Consider the following 17804-nt stretch of genomic DNA (forward strand, 5'->3'; position numbering starts at 1 on the left):
TAAAATATATATAACAAAAGAACCTAAAATTTACCATTTTAAGTGTACAACTTGGTGGCATTAATTACATTCACATTATGCAACCATCATCACTACTTCCAAGATTTTTCATCACCCCAAATAGAATTCTGTACCCATTAAGCAATAAATCTTCATTTCCTCCTCCCCAGGTAACTTTTAATCTACTTTCTAGCTCTATGAATTTGCCCTTGTTCTAGATATTTTATGTAAGTGGAATAAACATTTTAAAATTTGTCTTTTTGTGTCTGGCTTATTTCGCTTGCGGTAATGTTTCCCAGATTCATCCATGTTGTAGCATGTATCAGAACTTGATTTTTTATGTAGTGGCTTAATTTTGTGTTTTAATTTCTTACATTATATAATTGTTTGGAAGAGGAAAATTGAAGTGAAGTAAATAAGTTTACTTCATTCTGCCATCAAATAACTACTGCCTTTCAACTCCCCTCACCTGGCAATCTAAACTAACTAGACACTTAAATTCTCAAAATAGCCGACAAAGCAAGTTAACCCACATCCACAATCAAGAGCTAAATTATGTACTTTGCTCATCATCTGTCCTGGATTTCTCTAGCATTAAAGATCTCTCCTCCCTTGGGGCTTTTCCTACCTCCAACAACTTTTCATCTACATCCACGTCAGATTCATGGAAAGGGAAGTTTGAAGACCCGAAAATCATGCCTACTCATTTTTCAAACATGTAAAGGATTAAAATGTTGGCTCTTTTGAATTATAGATATTAGTGTGAAAACCATTCACACACCTTTGCTCTCTTGCAAAGTTGCTGCATGGTGTACAAGAATGACACTATTAAACTCAACAAACATAGAGAACATAGGAATTGTCATGAAGTATAAAATGACATATGCAAGGTGAATAAAGGTGTTATGGAACACATAACATTAAAATTATAAAACAAGTCTTCACAAAGGTGGTTTTAGTCAAGTCTTGTAAAGTAGATTTCCAGGTGTGTGTGATTAAAGATAGCCCCAAATTCTTTACCAAGCCTCCTACTGAGAGACAAATTCCCATTAACTTCTGCTTAAATCTAGGCTGGCCTTCGTGACTTGCTTAACCAATAACATGTGGCAGAAGTGATGTTCTAGTGTAGGGAGCGGCTATAGGGTTAAGCCTCGGACTGACCTGTTGGCAAAGCCACAAACAAGTCCCAGCTTAGAGGGCACAACCCTCTTAGCATAATTAAGCTTGACCTTATGACTCCCCCTAGATCCTATCTGGGTAGCTAATGGGCTGTGGGAGGTGCAGCAAGTGCTGCCAAAACAAGTGAAACTCACAAGAACATTGTAACTATGGTGATTACTACCTTGTTTACCTCTGGCTATAAAATAAAGGCTCAACTTGCCATCTGGATCTCTCTGTGTCTTCAGCCAGGCACAGGAGATCCACCTAGACCCAGCTTATTCTCTTTGTCTGTCTTTTCTTTAATCCTTCGCCGCCCCTCCTAAGGCTCACCGAACCCTTGGCTGTGCTGGCACGGCACATTCTAGAACTTCTGAGGTTAGGTCATAAGGCTCGCAGCATCTGCCTGGGAACCCTGGAACCATCTCTGGGAGCCCTGAGCTTCCATCTACTCGTATGTCCATTACCCAAGACCACAGTGCTAGAAAGGCCACATGTAGGAACTCCGGTGGGCAGTCTCAGCTGAGGCCAGCCTTCCAGTCATCCTCTCCTAAGTGTGTCATATCAATGACTCTGTTTTAGACTTTCTAGACCAGTTGAACATTCCCAAGTGGTCAACACCAACAGAAGAGTCATCCTTGCTGGCTGAGTTTTGCTTCCATTCCTGATCCACAAAATCATAAGATACAGTATAATAAAGTGGTTTCTGTTTAAAGCCCTCCGAGTTTTCAGGTAGTTGGCTATGCAGCAACACATCACTGCATCATCAGGTAAACAAGTGGGGAAGAACATTCCACATAAAACAAACACACACGCTATGCTCCAATCACACCGAATAAACTCTATTGTTTCCCACGTACACTTTTCCCAACTCTGTCTCACTGTACCTTCCACATGTCCTAACCTTGTCCACCATCCTCAAATTCCTAAATAACCTTTCTCACAGCCTTCTTGTTTTCCCAGCAAAATAGCACTTGCTGCCTCTTCTGAACGTGTATACATCCACCTCTCTAATAACTAGGGAGGCACTGACCCATTTTTCTGCAGAAGTACAACTTTGTGCCTTTTGTCCCAATTAATTAATATGCCCCCTTTCACTTCCAAGTGTCCCATTTTAGTCCACAAATCATATGGTCACCCTGTGCTTACTTTGAATTACCGTTATTTGTGTAGAATTTTATCTCTTATTCTACCTAGGCTATATGGTTACTTGCAAGCAAATACCAGCTATCACCTTCAGTAACTATCTGCGAAGCATCTACAGCGTGGCAGATGTTGCAGTGTGTTGTTCTGAATGTCCTGACTTTCCCCTGCGCTTTGTGCCATGAGGCTGTTAGGCCAGATCACCTCACAGCTGACATAGTTTGAGGAGTGATGGGAAAAAAGTCTACGACTTGGAAAAGGTTCCTTTCATGTTGGTTTACTGTAGAAACAGACAGCACAGAGGATACCTGAGACAAAATAAATAAATATTAGAGTAGAGGTGACTACTGGGCCCTCCTCTTTTCTTTCCCACGTCACATCCAAAGTTTGGGGCCTGGGCATTGCAAGAAACCCACCAGGTCAGCGAAGCCCAGAGCCCTGGCCCACTATCCAGGCTGGTGGATAAGAGTGGGGAGTGGTTGTGTCAGTCTGGTCCGTGTCCAGGATTTTAGACCCTATTTTCTTGCTGCAATCATCACATTACCTAGTTACTAAGGGGGCAACCTCCTTTCATTGACATTGGACCTACCTGAAGTCAGTGCAGCAACCTGGCCACCAACTAGAGACACTCAGTAAAAGCTTAATGAAAGCAGTCAGTCCCACTGTTACTAATGAAAGCCGTGGGAAAATGTAGCTTACCTAGCTGGTAAAGGCTAATGGCAATAAAATGCTCAAAACCTGTGATTTCTAGACTGTTCTTCCAACTCAACCATTACATTTGCTAAATGCTTCTTTTGTATCTCTGGTCTTTATAAAAGTGAAATCTCTTTTCACCCCCATAAGGCATTAGGCCTTCGTAAGGTAGGCTGTTTTGGCATCTGATCCTCCAAATGTGAAATGTCCTCAGAAAATGAACTGTGACCCATACATTCATTACAATAAATTTTATAAGACTGATTTTATTTTCAAATTTTTGGAAATTATTTTAGAAAAAATAACACCAAAATGACAAGAACGCATACAAAAACTGAAATCTTTCACGCAACTATGAACTCTCAGCAGAGAAAGGGACTTTTGAAGTGGTTGAGTCCATCTCCTCCTGGAATCACGTCTAAAATGTTCCTCCATTATGTGACTAGCCTCCTCAAATATTTCCTAAGTTTGATGTACTTAATCTCATAAAAGCGACAAATAACTTTTAATCATTTAAAACAAAAGAAAAAGCAAAATGAGGGAGACAGGCCTCTTGTGTTACGTTTTTAGAGAAAAGTCACATCCTTGAAGGAGCTTTGTAACGTGCACAGTACAGGCCTGGCTTCAGAAACAACAAAACATTCTGTGCACTTGCATTATTTAAATGTGAACAGCTGTTATCTTCCTCTATAAAAAGTGGCAAGCCAGCCCTGGCCAGTGTGGCTCATTAGGTTGGGCACCTTCCTGTGCACCAAAAGGTTGCTGATTTGATTCCTGGTCAGAGCACAGGTTGGGTCCCAATTGGGGTGCGAATGAAAGGCAACCAATCAATGTTTCTCTTTCACATTGATGTTTCTTTCTCTCTCTATCTTTCCCTCCCGCCCTCCCCGCCTTATTCTCCCTAAAATCAATAAAAACATATTTTTTAAAAAGTGGCAAGCTATATGCATTCAAGTACATTTTTAATTGTGGTTCACATAGATTTACACTTGGGAAGAGGCTGAAACAAAAACAAAACCAGCTAACGGAGCTGTTAATAAAAAACTTATTCATTATTGTGAGAAGCAATCAAATGAAAATCAATGTTACATAACAAAAAATTTCCAATCACATAAATACATTTTATTTTTTACTGAAATTTTCCACTATGGGGAGATCCTGGATATAATAAAGAAATACATAAAATAGAAACAGTTTAAGTAAATGTGATTATTTGGTTCATTTCAGAAGGTCTACTGGTCCAACTGCCAGCCACACAAGTCTCTTGAGTTCTCAACGAAGTGTGACCAGTTCTTCCGAAGAGGTAGGGTGAATGGCAACCGTGTTGTCAAAGTCGGCTTTTGTGGCTCCCATCTTGACTGCTACAGCAAACCCCTGCAGCATTTCATCACACCCAATTCCTTGCATATGGATCCCAACCACCTGGGAAACAAAAGAGAAAGATACCTACTATTTAAAAACCTCTAAGAAACTTACATCTCTAATGACACAGCCCACAGGCCTCAACATCCCTCCACAGCCCACCTCACACAGCCCTCCCTCGGGCTCTCGGCCTCATTCTCTCCCGAGCACTAACACCGTGCTCTCGCCTTTGCACAAATTGTTCACTATCTGGACAATCTTCCCTCTCCTCTTTTAAGGGTTAAAGCCCATTTATTCTTTAAACAGCTATACTTCTTTCCCTACCAAGTTAAACGATTACATGATCTCTCAGGACCAATAATTCTCCACCATGGTTCTATCACAACTGCAATGTTCTATTTTCATTTGGGGACCGGACGTTGCAGTCCATCTTATCCAGGTGAAGGGGCCCCTATCTGCTCGCGCTCCCCGCTCTATCCCTACGGCCAAGCACAAACATGGCCCTTAGGAGGCACTCAGTCCATATGTTGGATGACTGAACAAAGGAGTATACTAGATGTACCAGTTAATAATGCGGATGTTTTTCAAAAGATGGAGTTACACATATGTTGATATATATGCGATTTGATATGCTATTTTGTTGTATTGACAACAAGCTTCAAAACTTCATATGTCAACTTTGCTGAAGGTGTTAACATCATAGATATTTTTACACTTAAAAATGTCGATTTTCGTGCCAAAAAAAAGAGCATTTGCGGGAAGTTATAATTCATTACTTTATTTTGAAGAAAAGTGCTGCTGAATACTTCGGGAAGCTTATGGTGAACATGCTCCATCTCAAGATACTTGTGAACGCTGGTTTAAACGCTTTAAAAGTGATGATTTTGATGTGAAAGACAAAGAACATCCAGGTCAACCGAAAAAGTTTGAAGACCAACAATTACAAGCATTATTGGATGAAGATGCGTGTCAAACTCAAAAACAACTTGCAGGAAGATTAACTGTTGCTCAGCAAACAGTTTCCGATCATTTACAAGCAATGGGAAAGATTTTAAAGGAAGGAAAATGGGTGCCACATCTACTGAACGAAAAGACAAATGGAAAACCGAAAAGTCATCAGTAAAATGTTGCTTCAATAGTACGAAAGAAAGTCTTTTTTGCATTGAGTTGTGATTGGCAATGAAAAGTGGATTTATTTTGAGAATCCCAAAGACACAAAATCGTGGGTTGATCCAGGTCAACCATCAACATTGACTGCAAGGCCAAATCGCTTCAGAAAGAAGACAATGCTCTGTGTTTGGTGGGATCAGAAAGGTGTGGTGTATTATGAGCTTCTAAAACCAGTGAAACCGTTAATACTGATCACTACTGACAACAAATAATCAATTTGAACCACGCTTTGATCGTGAAACAACCAGAATGTTCCAGAAGACACAGCAAAGTAATTTTGCTTGATGATGATGCACCACACACACACTTCAAAATCAGTTAAAGACATGTTAAAAGATCTTGCCTGGGAAGTATTAACCCACCCGCCATATTCACCAGACCTTGCTCCTTCAGATTACCACTTGCACACACACTTTCTGAGCAGCACTTCAAAACATATGAAGAAGTGGAAAACTGGTCTCTGAATGGTTGGCCTCAAAACAAGAAAAGTTCTATTGGGTTCAATTTGTATCCACAAATTACCTGAAAGATGGGGAAACGTGTAGCTAGCGATGGACATTTGAATAAAGCACTTTTTATGTTTCTCTTGAAATTATGTTTTCTTTGATTACAAAAATCCGCCATTATTAACTGGTACACCTGGTAAAGGGCCATTTGTTTCAACTCAACATTTCCAGTGAGGTTTCTCACTATATTTTCAAACTATGAGTTAATGTTCACTTTCAGCAAATACTTTTAGGGTAACCAGTCCATTGAAAAACAAAGTTAGAGAACCTAACATTTAGCCACAAAAATATTTTGTTTAAAAAGAAATCAAGAATATACTTAATATCAATGAATGGTACACTTAACAATGGTTAAGATGGTAAATTTTATGTTATGTGCTTTTTACAATTAATAAAAAGAATATCTCAACTGAAAAATCCCAAATCATGTATTATCATATGCACTCTAGAGCTAGATTTTTAAATATTGTAATCTAAATTGAATTTATAACACCAGAGTTTCTAATGATGACAGCAACTTCACATTGTTCCTCTCTATATCTCAGTTCTTAGTCTTTTTTAAAAAATATATTTTTATTGAATTCAGAGTGGAAGGGAGAGGGAGAGAGATAGCTACGTCAATGAGAGAGAATCATTGATTGGCTGCCTCCTGCACACCCCCTACTAGGGATCGAGCCCGCAACCCAAGCAAGCATGTGCCCTTGACCGGAATCGAACCTGGGACCTTTCAGTCTGCAGGCCAATGCTCTATCCATTGAGCTAAACTAGCTAAGGCCCAGTTCTTAGTCTTTATTAGACTGTCTGGTAATGTTTATCAAATGAATGAATAATAAGTGGTATGAGGAAATAACAGATATGAAGAGGTAAGTGAGGAACCCTGCTGATTCAACATCTGGAAAGCTTAGGCTACTGAGGCACATAGAAGGTCAAGAAACAGCGACCTTCATTTTGCTGCCAACCTACTTCCTTTCTTCTCTTTGGTCTGATTCTCTGCATCTGCCAGTCCTCAGTGACCTTGACTTCTGTAAGCCAGGGACCATGTTTTGTGACCACTGTCCCTTGTGGAGCCATGTTCCCAAAGCATATTGCTAAGTTGCATTTCAATATTTAATTTAGCCCTAACCAGTTTGGCTCAGTGGATAGAGCGTCGGCCTGCAGACTGAAGGGTCCCAGGTTCGATTCCGGTCAAGGGCATGTACCTTGGTTGTGGGCACATCCCCAGTAGGAGGTGTGCAGGAGGCAGCTGATCAATGTTTCTCTCTCATCGATGTTTCTAACTCTCTATCCCTCTCTCTTCCTCTCTGTAAAAAATCAATAAAATATATTAAAATATATATATATATTTAATTTAATTTTTAGAAAAGTTCAATAGGCTGACCTAATACCAAAACAAAACCTACTTCAAAAATTCTGTTTTAAAAAAACCTGTTCAGCCCGGCCAGCGTGGCTCAGTGGTTGAATGCTGACCTATGAACCAGGAAGTCACGGTTCGATTCCTGATCAAGGCACATGCCCAGGTGCAGGCTTGATTCCCAGTAGGGAGTGTGCAGGAGCCAGCTGATCAATGATTCTCTCATCATTCATGTTTCTTTCTCTCTCTCTCTCTCTCTCCCCCCCCCTCCTTCAACTCTGAAATCAATAAAAATATATTTTAAAAAAACAACCTGTTCGAATTGAAACCAAAACCACAATAAGATACCACTTCATATCCACTAGGATGGCTATAATAAAAATGATAATAACCAGTGTTGTCCAGGGTGTGGAGGAATTGGAATCCTCATACATGGCTGAGGGGAATGTAAAATGTGTAAAATGGCAGCCACTTTGGAAAATAGTTCGGTAGTTCCTCAAAAAGTTAAGCCAAAAATAGGTAATTTTACTGACTAAACTTCCTCTTCTTCACTGATTGGCTATATTAAGTTTACCTTGCATTAAATTCTTACACTTAACAATAAATCTGAGTTTCCTATCTATTCTGGCCTATTGGCCCACGACAGCGAGCCTTTTGTGGTTTTCAACCTTTCCCCTTATGGTGGTGGTAGAACCTTCTTTCTAAATAAAACATTATGAAGAACCTCAGTATACAGACAGTTAAAGTGGGTCCATACCAGTTAAATCAAAATGCCCCCATCCCACCAAAATGCCCCCATCCTTGCCAACCTTAAAGTCACTCTTTAGCTTACTGGGTGTTTCCCATACCTTCTCCTCTTTGTTAGCACAAACCATTTTCATCACACATTTTGTTTTCCTTTTGGTAACCGCATGATACATTGGGGTAAAGGTGGTTGAATAGGTCTTCACATTTTCTTTTCCATATTTAGAAATGGCCTCATCTATAATGTACAAGGAAAAAAGCATTATCAAAAACTAAACAATTCCACTGACCTATCAAAGACAGCAAGAAATACATAACCTCCATTCAATCATGAAGAAATGCCAAACAAAACCACAATGAGTGGTAGTCTACAAAATAAATCTTGATGTCGTGAAAGATAAAAGACTGGAATTTTGTCTCTCGATTAAAGGAGACCAAAGAGGTTATAAGAACTAAATGCAGAGCATTATTCTCGACTGAATGCTGGACTTGAGAGAAAAAAATGTTAAAAATGACATGATTTGAGATAACTGGCTAAATCGGAATAAGGTCTAAAATTGAGATAATATTGTATCAATTTAAATGTTCTTGTTGAAAACTGCACTGTACTTCTGTAAGGGGACAACCTGGTCTTGGGAAAGAGATACTGAAGTAAGGTGTGTGTGTGTGTGTGTGTAAAGAAATTGTTAAAGTAAAAATGTTAAGGGTATTAAAGAATCCTCTATATTATTTTATCATTTTTCTTTATATTTGTAATTAGTTCAAATAAAAAAATCAAAGAGGTAGACAGGGTGGTGTGGGGAAAAGGAATTATACTCTCAAAGTGGCAGTAGTCAGGGAGGAAACTGGAACTGTGACAAGAGGCTAACCAAAAAGGTCTGTAAGTTGGGGGGCTGAGAGAGACTTAGTCAGCTGACAGACACCTTTTTTAAAGTTAAGGGTGGAAGGAAGAAAACGGTAAATATCTACCTTCCGTGAGTCCCACTGTGCCAATAGGGGGGTGGCTGAAGACCACCGTGGGGATGTTGTCATAGTCTAATTTGGAATCTTCTTTGCATTCAAAAAGTCTATGGGCAAGTTTTCGGCCAGCAGCGATGGCAACTGCAAAGATATTTTAAAATCAGTGGTTAGTTTATTGCTCATTTTAACACAGCAGAGCTGTTCTAACTATTTGCTTATCTGGCTTAGCATGCTAGTTCTGACAAAGCTTTATACCAATGCTCATTATACTACCTAGTTCAATATAATGAAGACATATCAATGCTTTAGTTAACAATTCAAAACTAGCAGCTTATTATGACACACAAAAAAAAAAGAACACATTTACAGGTTCTCAGTCATTTGGTAGTCATCTACTTAATAAGGCTATTAGTTTTGTGATACAATATTTATGAAGCAATCTATATTTGTTTTGAGCATCTTCAGTTCTACTTTATAACCATATTCAGTTCACACTAATATTTTAACATCTATTTTTAAAATTATTTATTTATCTATCTACCAATCTATTTATTTTTTCATTGATCTTTAGAGAGAGAGGAAAGGAGAGGGATAGAGAGTGGGACATCAATCGACTGCCTCCTACATGTGCTCTACTGGGGATCGAGCCGGCAACCTGGGCATGGAACTGACAACCTTTCAGTGCACAGGGCAATGTCCAACCAACCCACTGAGCAACACTGGCCAAGGTATTATTTATTTATTTAAAAGTTTTATTCTCCTTAGCCTATTTTTATTCATAATAGTCTTTTAGAATAAATGCCCGAGTTCAGTAAAAGCATCAGTTATTAATTTTATTGATTTCAAATTGACAAGTTTCCTCCCTCCCCCCAAATAAGGTATCAGTAGGATAGATGAGAAATTTCTTCACTTTGAGATAATTTTCAACTGTTAGATTATGTTTTAAAGTTTTTGAAGCTCTGCCTGTTATTTTGCTTTTGAGAGAACTTCCTAAAGACGCCAAAAGGCTTTGGGTGTGTACCTGGGGCCATTTCCATTCTGAGGTAAGACCCAGGGCCATTTTGGAATGGCTGGTGAGGTCCCAGAGGGGGATGGAGTGAAAGCGGACGGAGTGGTGCTAATACACTGAAGTGGGACAAAGAGCTTGAAAAGGTGCCAGTTAGCTCAGGAAGTAGGTTTCGGTACAGATTCCAAGGATGGGGTCAGTCTTGGTTGTATTAAGACTAAATAGTCACATGAGAATGCCACCCTAAATTACTTCTTCCCACATCCACTTCTTTCCACTGTCAACCACACACAACCCAGATTCTAACTTTCAGCGTTCTTCAGAGGATGACTGTTATCATCAATATAAAAATGTCAGTCTTCACTGAGCATTTTTGTTTATTTTAAATATATTTTTATTGATTTTAGAGAGGAAGGGAGAGGGAGAGAGAAATAGAAACATCAATGATGACATTGATTGGCTGCCTCCTGCACACCCCACACTGGGGATCAAGCCCGCAACCCAGGCATGTGCTCTGACCGGGAATCGAACCATGACTTCCTGGTTCATAGGTCGATGCTCAACCACTGAGCCATCTGGCTGGGTTTCACTAAGCATTTTTAAACCAAAAATGAGTATTATTCATAAAATGTCAGGCACCCAACCAACATCTATTTCAATATATATATATTTTTTTTATCATTTTGATGATATAACATGTCATCCTTTGGGCTTTGCTTAAGCTGATTTGACCGTGAACTGCTAAAATGTTTTATCCAAGACACAGAGCCTCCCTTACCCAAGAACAGAAGAAACGTTACCTGGAGTAAGAAGAGCCTTTCCACACACATCCCCAACTGCGTAGATGCCTTTTACATTCGTGTTCTGGAATTCATCCACGATGATGTGACCTTTGTCGTCAGTCTGAATCCCCTACAATTGTGAATGCACATCATGTAAATATGTGGTCTATTTACAAAAAAATGGCAGCTCAAATCTCGGATCCACCTCATTTTAGGCACCTCTTTAGCCTGAATCTCTGAGAACCACAAGGCTCAACCACAGCAAAATACTTTATATTTTATCTTTTAATATTAATATCTAGTATAATGTAGATTCCTTTTTCATTTCTATAAAAGGTATAAAAAAATAAAATATCCTTTTATAGAAATGAAAAAGGAATCTACATTATACTAGATATTAATATGAAAAGATAAAATATAAAATATTTTGCTTAATCTTTGCAAACTAGAGTGCTTCGTATCTTTTGCTTAATTTAAAAAGGAAGTATTTTATCCAATTTTGAGGTAGTTTAACAGGATTTGACTTTGCAATGAATAACTCAACTGGCTAGGTAAAATGAAAAGGAATCATTCAACTAGTAGACTACTTGCTATCCCTGTGGAGTCCACTTAGGACAGTGCTTTCCAACTTTCTCCACTGCAGCACTCCCCCTGAAGTGTACCAGCTCGCACCTTAGAGGGGCTCAGCCCGAAACGTCATCAAAAGCTGATGTTTGAAGCTTACCATTTTATCTTTAAAAATCCAAGCAAATTTTGTGTTCTACTCCAAAACATACCGCTCTTCCTTTTAACCAATCCCCTAACCCATATATTGAGTTAAAGTTTTTGCTCCAAGATGTGTCATGCTTGTGATGTGGCTTTCTAGACCCCAGGTGTACATACTCCCATGAGCAAAACAGAACAGAAGTAGGAGTAGGTAGCTCAGTGGTGAAGAGTGTATTGCCTTTGAAGCCACATAGAGCTGAGTTCAAATCTCAGCTCTGCCATTTACCAGCTATGAGACCTTGTATAACCATCTACTTATGAACAAATATTTGAACTTCTAGTACAAATGAGGCATTAACCCAGTCACTGTGAAAACAGTGGTAACACAGACATTCTCCTGGCTCCACGGAGCTACAGCCATGAATTATTTTATTAACTCTGTGCTCCTGGTTTCCTCATCCTTACACCTCAAAAGGCTGGTGGCAATATTAAAATAGGTTAGTAACATGTGGACAAGACCTACACATAGGAATCATTCCATCTGCATTACAAAGATAGATCTTAACACTGAATGGGATTAAAGACTTTGCCTTTTTTTTTTTTTTTCAACTCAGCAAATATAGTTGAAAACTGGACCTACCAATGCCTATATCTGTACAAAGGCCAACATCACCAGAAGGGTAAAAGGCTGAATGACCAGTCTTTTTTGTTGTTGTTGTTTTTGTTTGTTTGTTTGTTTGTTTTTTTAGTTTTGAATGACCAGTCTTGTTATATGAAAATGGTTTTACTAAATTTCACTGAACAATAAGATTAAAAATAAGTAAAACATCTTCCTGGATATTTTATTTTTTATACCTTTTATAGAAATGAAAAAGGAATCTACCTTATACTAGATATTAATATTAAAAGATAAAATATAAATATTATATATTTCTCCAGAGGCTCCATCAAACGTATAAACCTCAAACATGTAAAATATATATTATTACTAGAAGAGTAGTATAGTATCTCAAAAAAATCATCACCACCATCAACAGCAGCTGATTAACATTTATTGAGTTTATACTATAAGCTGGAATCTCAGCTAATTACTTGGCAGGCACTTTCTCATTTATTCTTCTCTTCAACTCAATGAGGCAAGCACTGTTATTATTCCCATATTTACATGAAGCAATTCAAACTTAAGAGTGATTATGTTGTTTGTTTAATAAGGCCATGCAACTGGCAAGTAACAGAACTAAGGTTCAAAATTGGGTCAAACTCTGGGACCCACACCCCACGCTACTCCACTAGAATTTCATTCAAAATTTAAAAGAGCAAATAAGAATGCTAATTATAACACCGGTAGATCAGCTTCACATCTGTTTCCATCCCCAAGTGCCACAACGTCCAGACGATTTATACATCCAGCCATCAGGATTAGCGTTGCAGACCATAAGGAATAATTATAGGCCTTTAAAGGGACAAGTATCACAGTAAAAAGAAAATCTGTAAGAAAGAGGCCAGTTAGGAAGCTGCTCGACAATCCAGATGAGAGGTGGCAGGGACCTGATCTAGGGTGATGACACTAAAAAGGATAATCTTTAGAGAAGCAGCAATGGGGTTTGGGGACAAACTAAATGCAAGGAATAAAGAGAGAAAAAATCCAATAGAACCCACCAAAATTTGGGGGTTCTGGGAGAACACAGGGCTCCTTAGAGATTCAAGAATGTTTGGGGCAGATTAAATCGGCTTACCACTTTGTTTAAATTCAGGCCCCTGGAATTTGGGTCCCGCCCAATGGCCCAGAGGAGGCAGTCCACATCTGGAATCGTGGTCATGGTGGGTTTCCTACCAGGAACTGAAGTAACCAAGGAGACTTCCAAGCCCGAGGAAGTCTTTTTAACTTCCTTGACCTGTTGGCAAATAAATGTGTTACTTGTAGGGGAGGGAGGAAGGAAAGCAACGAGGAAATGAAAATTCTTAACATTTAAAAAATCCCCACTGAATCCTACACGTGAATGTCACGTGCTGACACAGTTATTTCTGCTCCAGGGCCACCAACACTAGAACTCCCTGGACCCGAGACTGTTTCTCAGTGGCCCCGAATCATCCAGCCAACAGCCGAAAATGTCAGCTCATGTCACCCTCCTAATGCTTCAGCTTAAAAACCAAGTATCCTAAACTGTACCTTTAAAAACCGTGACAAGATTCGAACTCATAAATCTAAGCACAGTGACTTTCAACTGGAGTATGGGGAAGAGGAAATGGACTACAGCAGCATCACTAAGAAACTTCACACTCTACAATCATTGCTCCTTCCTGGACATTCAGAAGCAGAATTGGGGGGTGGGGAGCGGTGCGGAGGGGGTAAGAATTAGGTCAGGAGAGCAGGGGCCTTGCACAGTTTAGTGAAGGTTTCAGATGATTCTGATGTCGATCCCACCACAAATCTAGCACTTGCACATTCACAAAGCATATTCCCATTTATTATTTTACTTGGTGTGGCCTACGGTGAAAGGGTGAAACTACGGGGAAAATAATCACTTTTACAAGCCTAATGCTCCAGGAAAATTCTGAAATGTAGGTGATTCCCCTGAGAAGTAAAGCACTTTGTAATTCTTTCCATCTGCAAAATCCAAAAGGGTGTGCTTTAAAAATAGATTCCACAATAACATTTCCTGAAAAATAAGTATAAACCTGAAAAATAAGGATGTTCAGTAAGGCATCTAAGCATAAAAAAAATTAGTTTTAGTTCTAACTGAACTAAATTCAACAACCAGATTTCTAATATTTTATACCTTGGCTTCATTAATACATTAATGAGAAATATAGCATCTTAGAATAAAGAAAAGAATTGGTAGTACTCTAGAAATTGACTAGAAGGAATCAAATGACTGGGGTACACAAGAGGTTCTATTGATAAAACGAATGGGGTGAAGCCAAAAGCACAGAGTGTGATTCATGACAGACGACTAACGGCTGTAAGCGTGCCCTGGCTGGGTCATACCTGCGAGTACTTCAGGACCTCTATGCCAGCATTCTCCAGCTCTTCCGTGCAGTTGGAACTGATTATTGAATCAAAACTTCTAAGTACCTGTATACAAATAGAGGCAGCAGAGGGATGGTGGTAGGAAAGAAAAAAAAAAACTTGATTAAAGTTTATGCTACAAATTTGGGAGGGAAATTTCAATATCATCCCCCCTCTTATCTCCTTCTTTGTTTGTTTGTTTGTTTGTTTGTTTTGTTTTGTTTTGTTGATACTCACCCAAGGATATATATTTTTTCCAGTGATTTTTAGAGAGTGGAAAGGAAGGAGGGAGGGTGCGGAGAGAGAAACATCGATGTGAGATAGACACATCGATTACTTGCCTCTTTATAGTCTCAGAACCAAAGCTCATTAATCTCCCTCCCATTATCTATGGAAGCACTTTATTTTTTTCTTAATTGCATTCAGAATATCAAGTTGAGGTGGGAAGACCAGGGCAACTGGTAAGTTATATCTTTGGAAGCATTTACATATTCTTGAACATTGCTGTTATAACAATATTCTCACAGCAATCATTCACTTAGTCTTTGTCAAATGCCATCATTCGTTTAAATTAGTAGACATACAGCGAGTGTCTATTTTTGGGATTTACTCTAAAAGGTGCTAGGAGGATATAAATATGGCTATGGACACCCTCTTCCCTTTCCAGTGGAGGAGAAAGACATGCAACTCTTGCAAGCTAACCTGAGGTCAACACTGTAAATCATTCATTCTATCAACATATGTTTATTAAGCTCTACTATGTGGAAAACATAAAATATCAGAATAAAAGACAGACTAAGAATTAATGTAAAGGATGTACAGATAAGGTGGTTTATAAGAGATAGAAATTATACAGAAGAAAACAGGGAAGGTTTCATGGAGAATGTGGCATTTGCATCAGATCTCAATGACTTGGGTAGGGAAAGACCTTTAAGGAGAAGAGTCCATCCTATATAATAAAAGGCTAATATGCAAATTGACCGAACAGCGGAACGACTGGTTGCTATGACACACACTGACCACCAGGGAGCAGACGCTCAATGCGGGAGCTGTCCCCTGGTGGTCAGTGCACTCCCATAAGGGGAGCACCGCTCAGCCAGAAGCCAGGCTCACAGCTGGCAAGCGCTAAGGGCCCCTAAGTGCTAAGCCGGGCTCATGGCACCACAGCAGCACTAAGGACCCCTCGGGGGATGTCTGCCGAGGGGTCCCAGACTGGGAGAGGGTGCAGGGACCGTCCCCTCAGTGCACGAATGTCATGCACCGGGCCTCTAGTATAAAGATAAGGAGATGGGACTAGGTTACAGCTGGAGAACAGCACACAGGCAGGTTTGAACAAAAGAAATCTGAAGAAACAAAGTGGGGAATAGACTAGAGAGGGTTCAACTCCTTCTGGAAAGCAGGGGTATGTCTACTGAGACTGCTTTTATGAGGGCTCAGTCTATACTGAGAGATGCTCAAATCTGACAAATCACAACAGTAGGTCAATATGCCAGGAAATACATTTATGGAGGACTTGGTGGTGATGGTGATAATGACAGAGAGGATGATGACTTTGGTGACAGGATGATAGGAGTGATGGAAGAGGAAAAGGATACTCAGTGGGAAAGGCAGATTTTTTGGGGGGGAAATAAAAAACCCACATTTTCTTACACATTATTGGTTAAAGTCTATCCTAATTCTTCTTAAGGTATGCAGCCTCAAAGATGGTATTCGTCACAGGGGAGATCATGGAATTGATAATGCAGTAGATTTAATAGTCAGCTAAACTAATTAAAGGAGGCAATGAATCTAATGAGATGTGACCAAGCCTCTTTCAAACAAAAGAAGACACAATGAAAGACAAGTAAGACTGGTAAGAAGGAAAACAACATAAGGAATGTAATTAACCTGTAGAACCCAGTGACACTGGATAAATTAACGGATAGTATTAATTTAAGCAGAACTGTAAGATTTTAAAAGCATTTATCACTTACACTAATAAGCTTTAGTATCTAATACCCCAGAATTAAGCATTATTATCATTTGTTAATTTTCACTTAAGATGCTGAAATAGCTATTCTTTGCTTGCCCTTATGAAGTTCCATGACTATGAGAATCACACAGCCTTGAGCTAATTAGGAGCCACGTGAATTCTATAGTAAAATACCACTGAAGTAAGAAATAGAATTGACATAATAATTAATCTACAAACGATCCAATAAAAAAATGGGCAACAGACCTAAATAGAATCTTTTCAAAAGAAGACAGAAGGAAGGCCAAGAGACATATGAAAACGTGCTCAAAGTCACTAATTATCCGAGAGATGCAAATCAAAACAATAATGCGGTACCATCTCACACCTGTCAGAATGGCAATCATCAACAAATCAACAAACGACAAGTGCTGGCCAGGATGCGGAGAAAAAGGAACCCTCGTGCACTGCTGGTGGAAATGCAGACTGGTGCAGCCACGGTGGAGAACAGTTTGGAGTTTCCTCAAAAAACTAAAAATGGAACTCCCATTTGACCCAGTGATCCCACTTCTAGGAATATATCCCAAGAAACTAGAAACTCCAATCAGAAAGGATATATGCACCCCTATGTTCATAGCAGCACAATTCACCATAGCTAAGATTTGGAAACAGCCTAAATGCCCATCAGCAGATGAGTGGATTATAAAACTATGGTACATCTACACAATGGAATACTACGCTGCTATAAAAAAGAAGGAACTTTTACCATTTGCAGCAGCATGGATGGACCTGGAGAGCATTATGTTAAGTGAAATAAGCCAGGCAATGAAAGAAAAATACCACATGATCTCACTCATTTATGGAAAATAAAGAACATTATAACCTGATGAACAAAAAGATAGATACAGAGGCAGTAAAGCACTGAACAGACTGTCAAATTACAGCGGGAAGGCTGGGGAGTGTTGGGGAGGGGGGAAAGAGATCAACTGAAGGACTTGTATGCATGCATATAAGCACAACCAATGGACACAAGACACTAGGGGGGTGGGATGAGGGCATGAGACAAGGGGTAGGGGAGGCTGGGGTAAAGTCAATGGGGAAAAAAAAGGAGACATATGTACTACTATATGTAATACTTTAAACAATAAAAAAAATTAATCTACATTTTTGCTACCAGGATTTTTGCTCTTTTTTCAAAATTCTCAATATTATTTCCAGTTGCATTTCAATGTTCTTATGAGGGCTTCCATTACTGCCTGAGGG

The 17804-nt window shown here is 39.3% G+C and overlaps 1 protein-coding gene across 1 annotated transcript in view; it reads right to left on the reverse strand.

Annotated features, from left to right (window-relative positions):
- Positions 1–4094: 4094 nt before the first annotated feature.
- Positions 4095–17804, reverse strand: part of GSR (glutathione-disulfide reductase) — a 37972-nt gene continuing 24262 nt past the window's right edge. The window contains exons 8-13 of the mRNA XM_079778965.1: positions 14570–14656; positions 13317–13475; positions 10894–11005; positions 9097–9228; positions 8232–8365; positions 4095–4416 (exon numbers count right to left, since the gene is read on the reverse strand). Of these exons, the coding sequence (XP_079635091.1) occupies positions 4267–4416; positions 8232–8365; positions 9097–9228; positions 10894–11005; positions 13317–13475; positions 14570–14656 (774 nt within the window). The 3' untranslated portion in view covers positions 4095–4266. The remainder of the gene's footprint in view (positions 4417–8231; positions 8366–9096; positions 9229–10893; positions 11006–13316; positions 13476–14569; positions 14657–17804) is intronic.

Source organism: Cnephaeus nilssonii (genome assembly GCF_951640355.1).
Source record: "Cnephaeus nilssonii genome assembly, chromosome: 8".
Classification (NCBI taxonomy): domain Eukaryota; kingdom Metazoa; phylum Chordata; class Mammalia; order Chiroptera; family Vespertilionidae; genus Cnephaeus; species Cnephaeus nilssonii.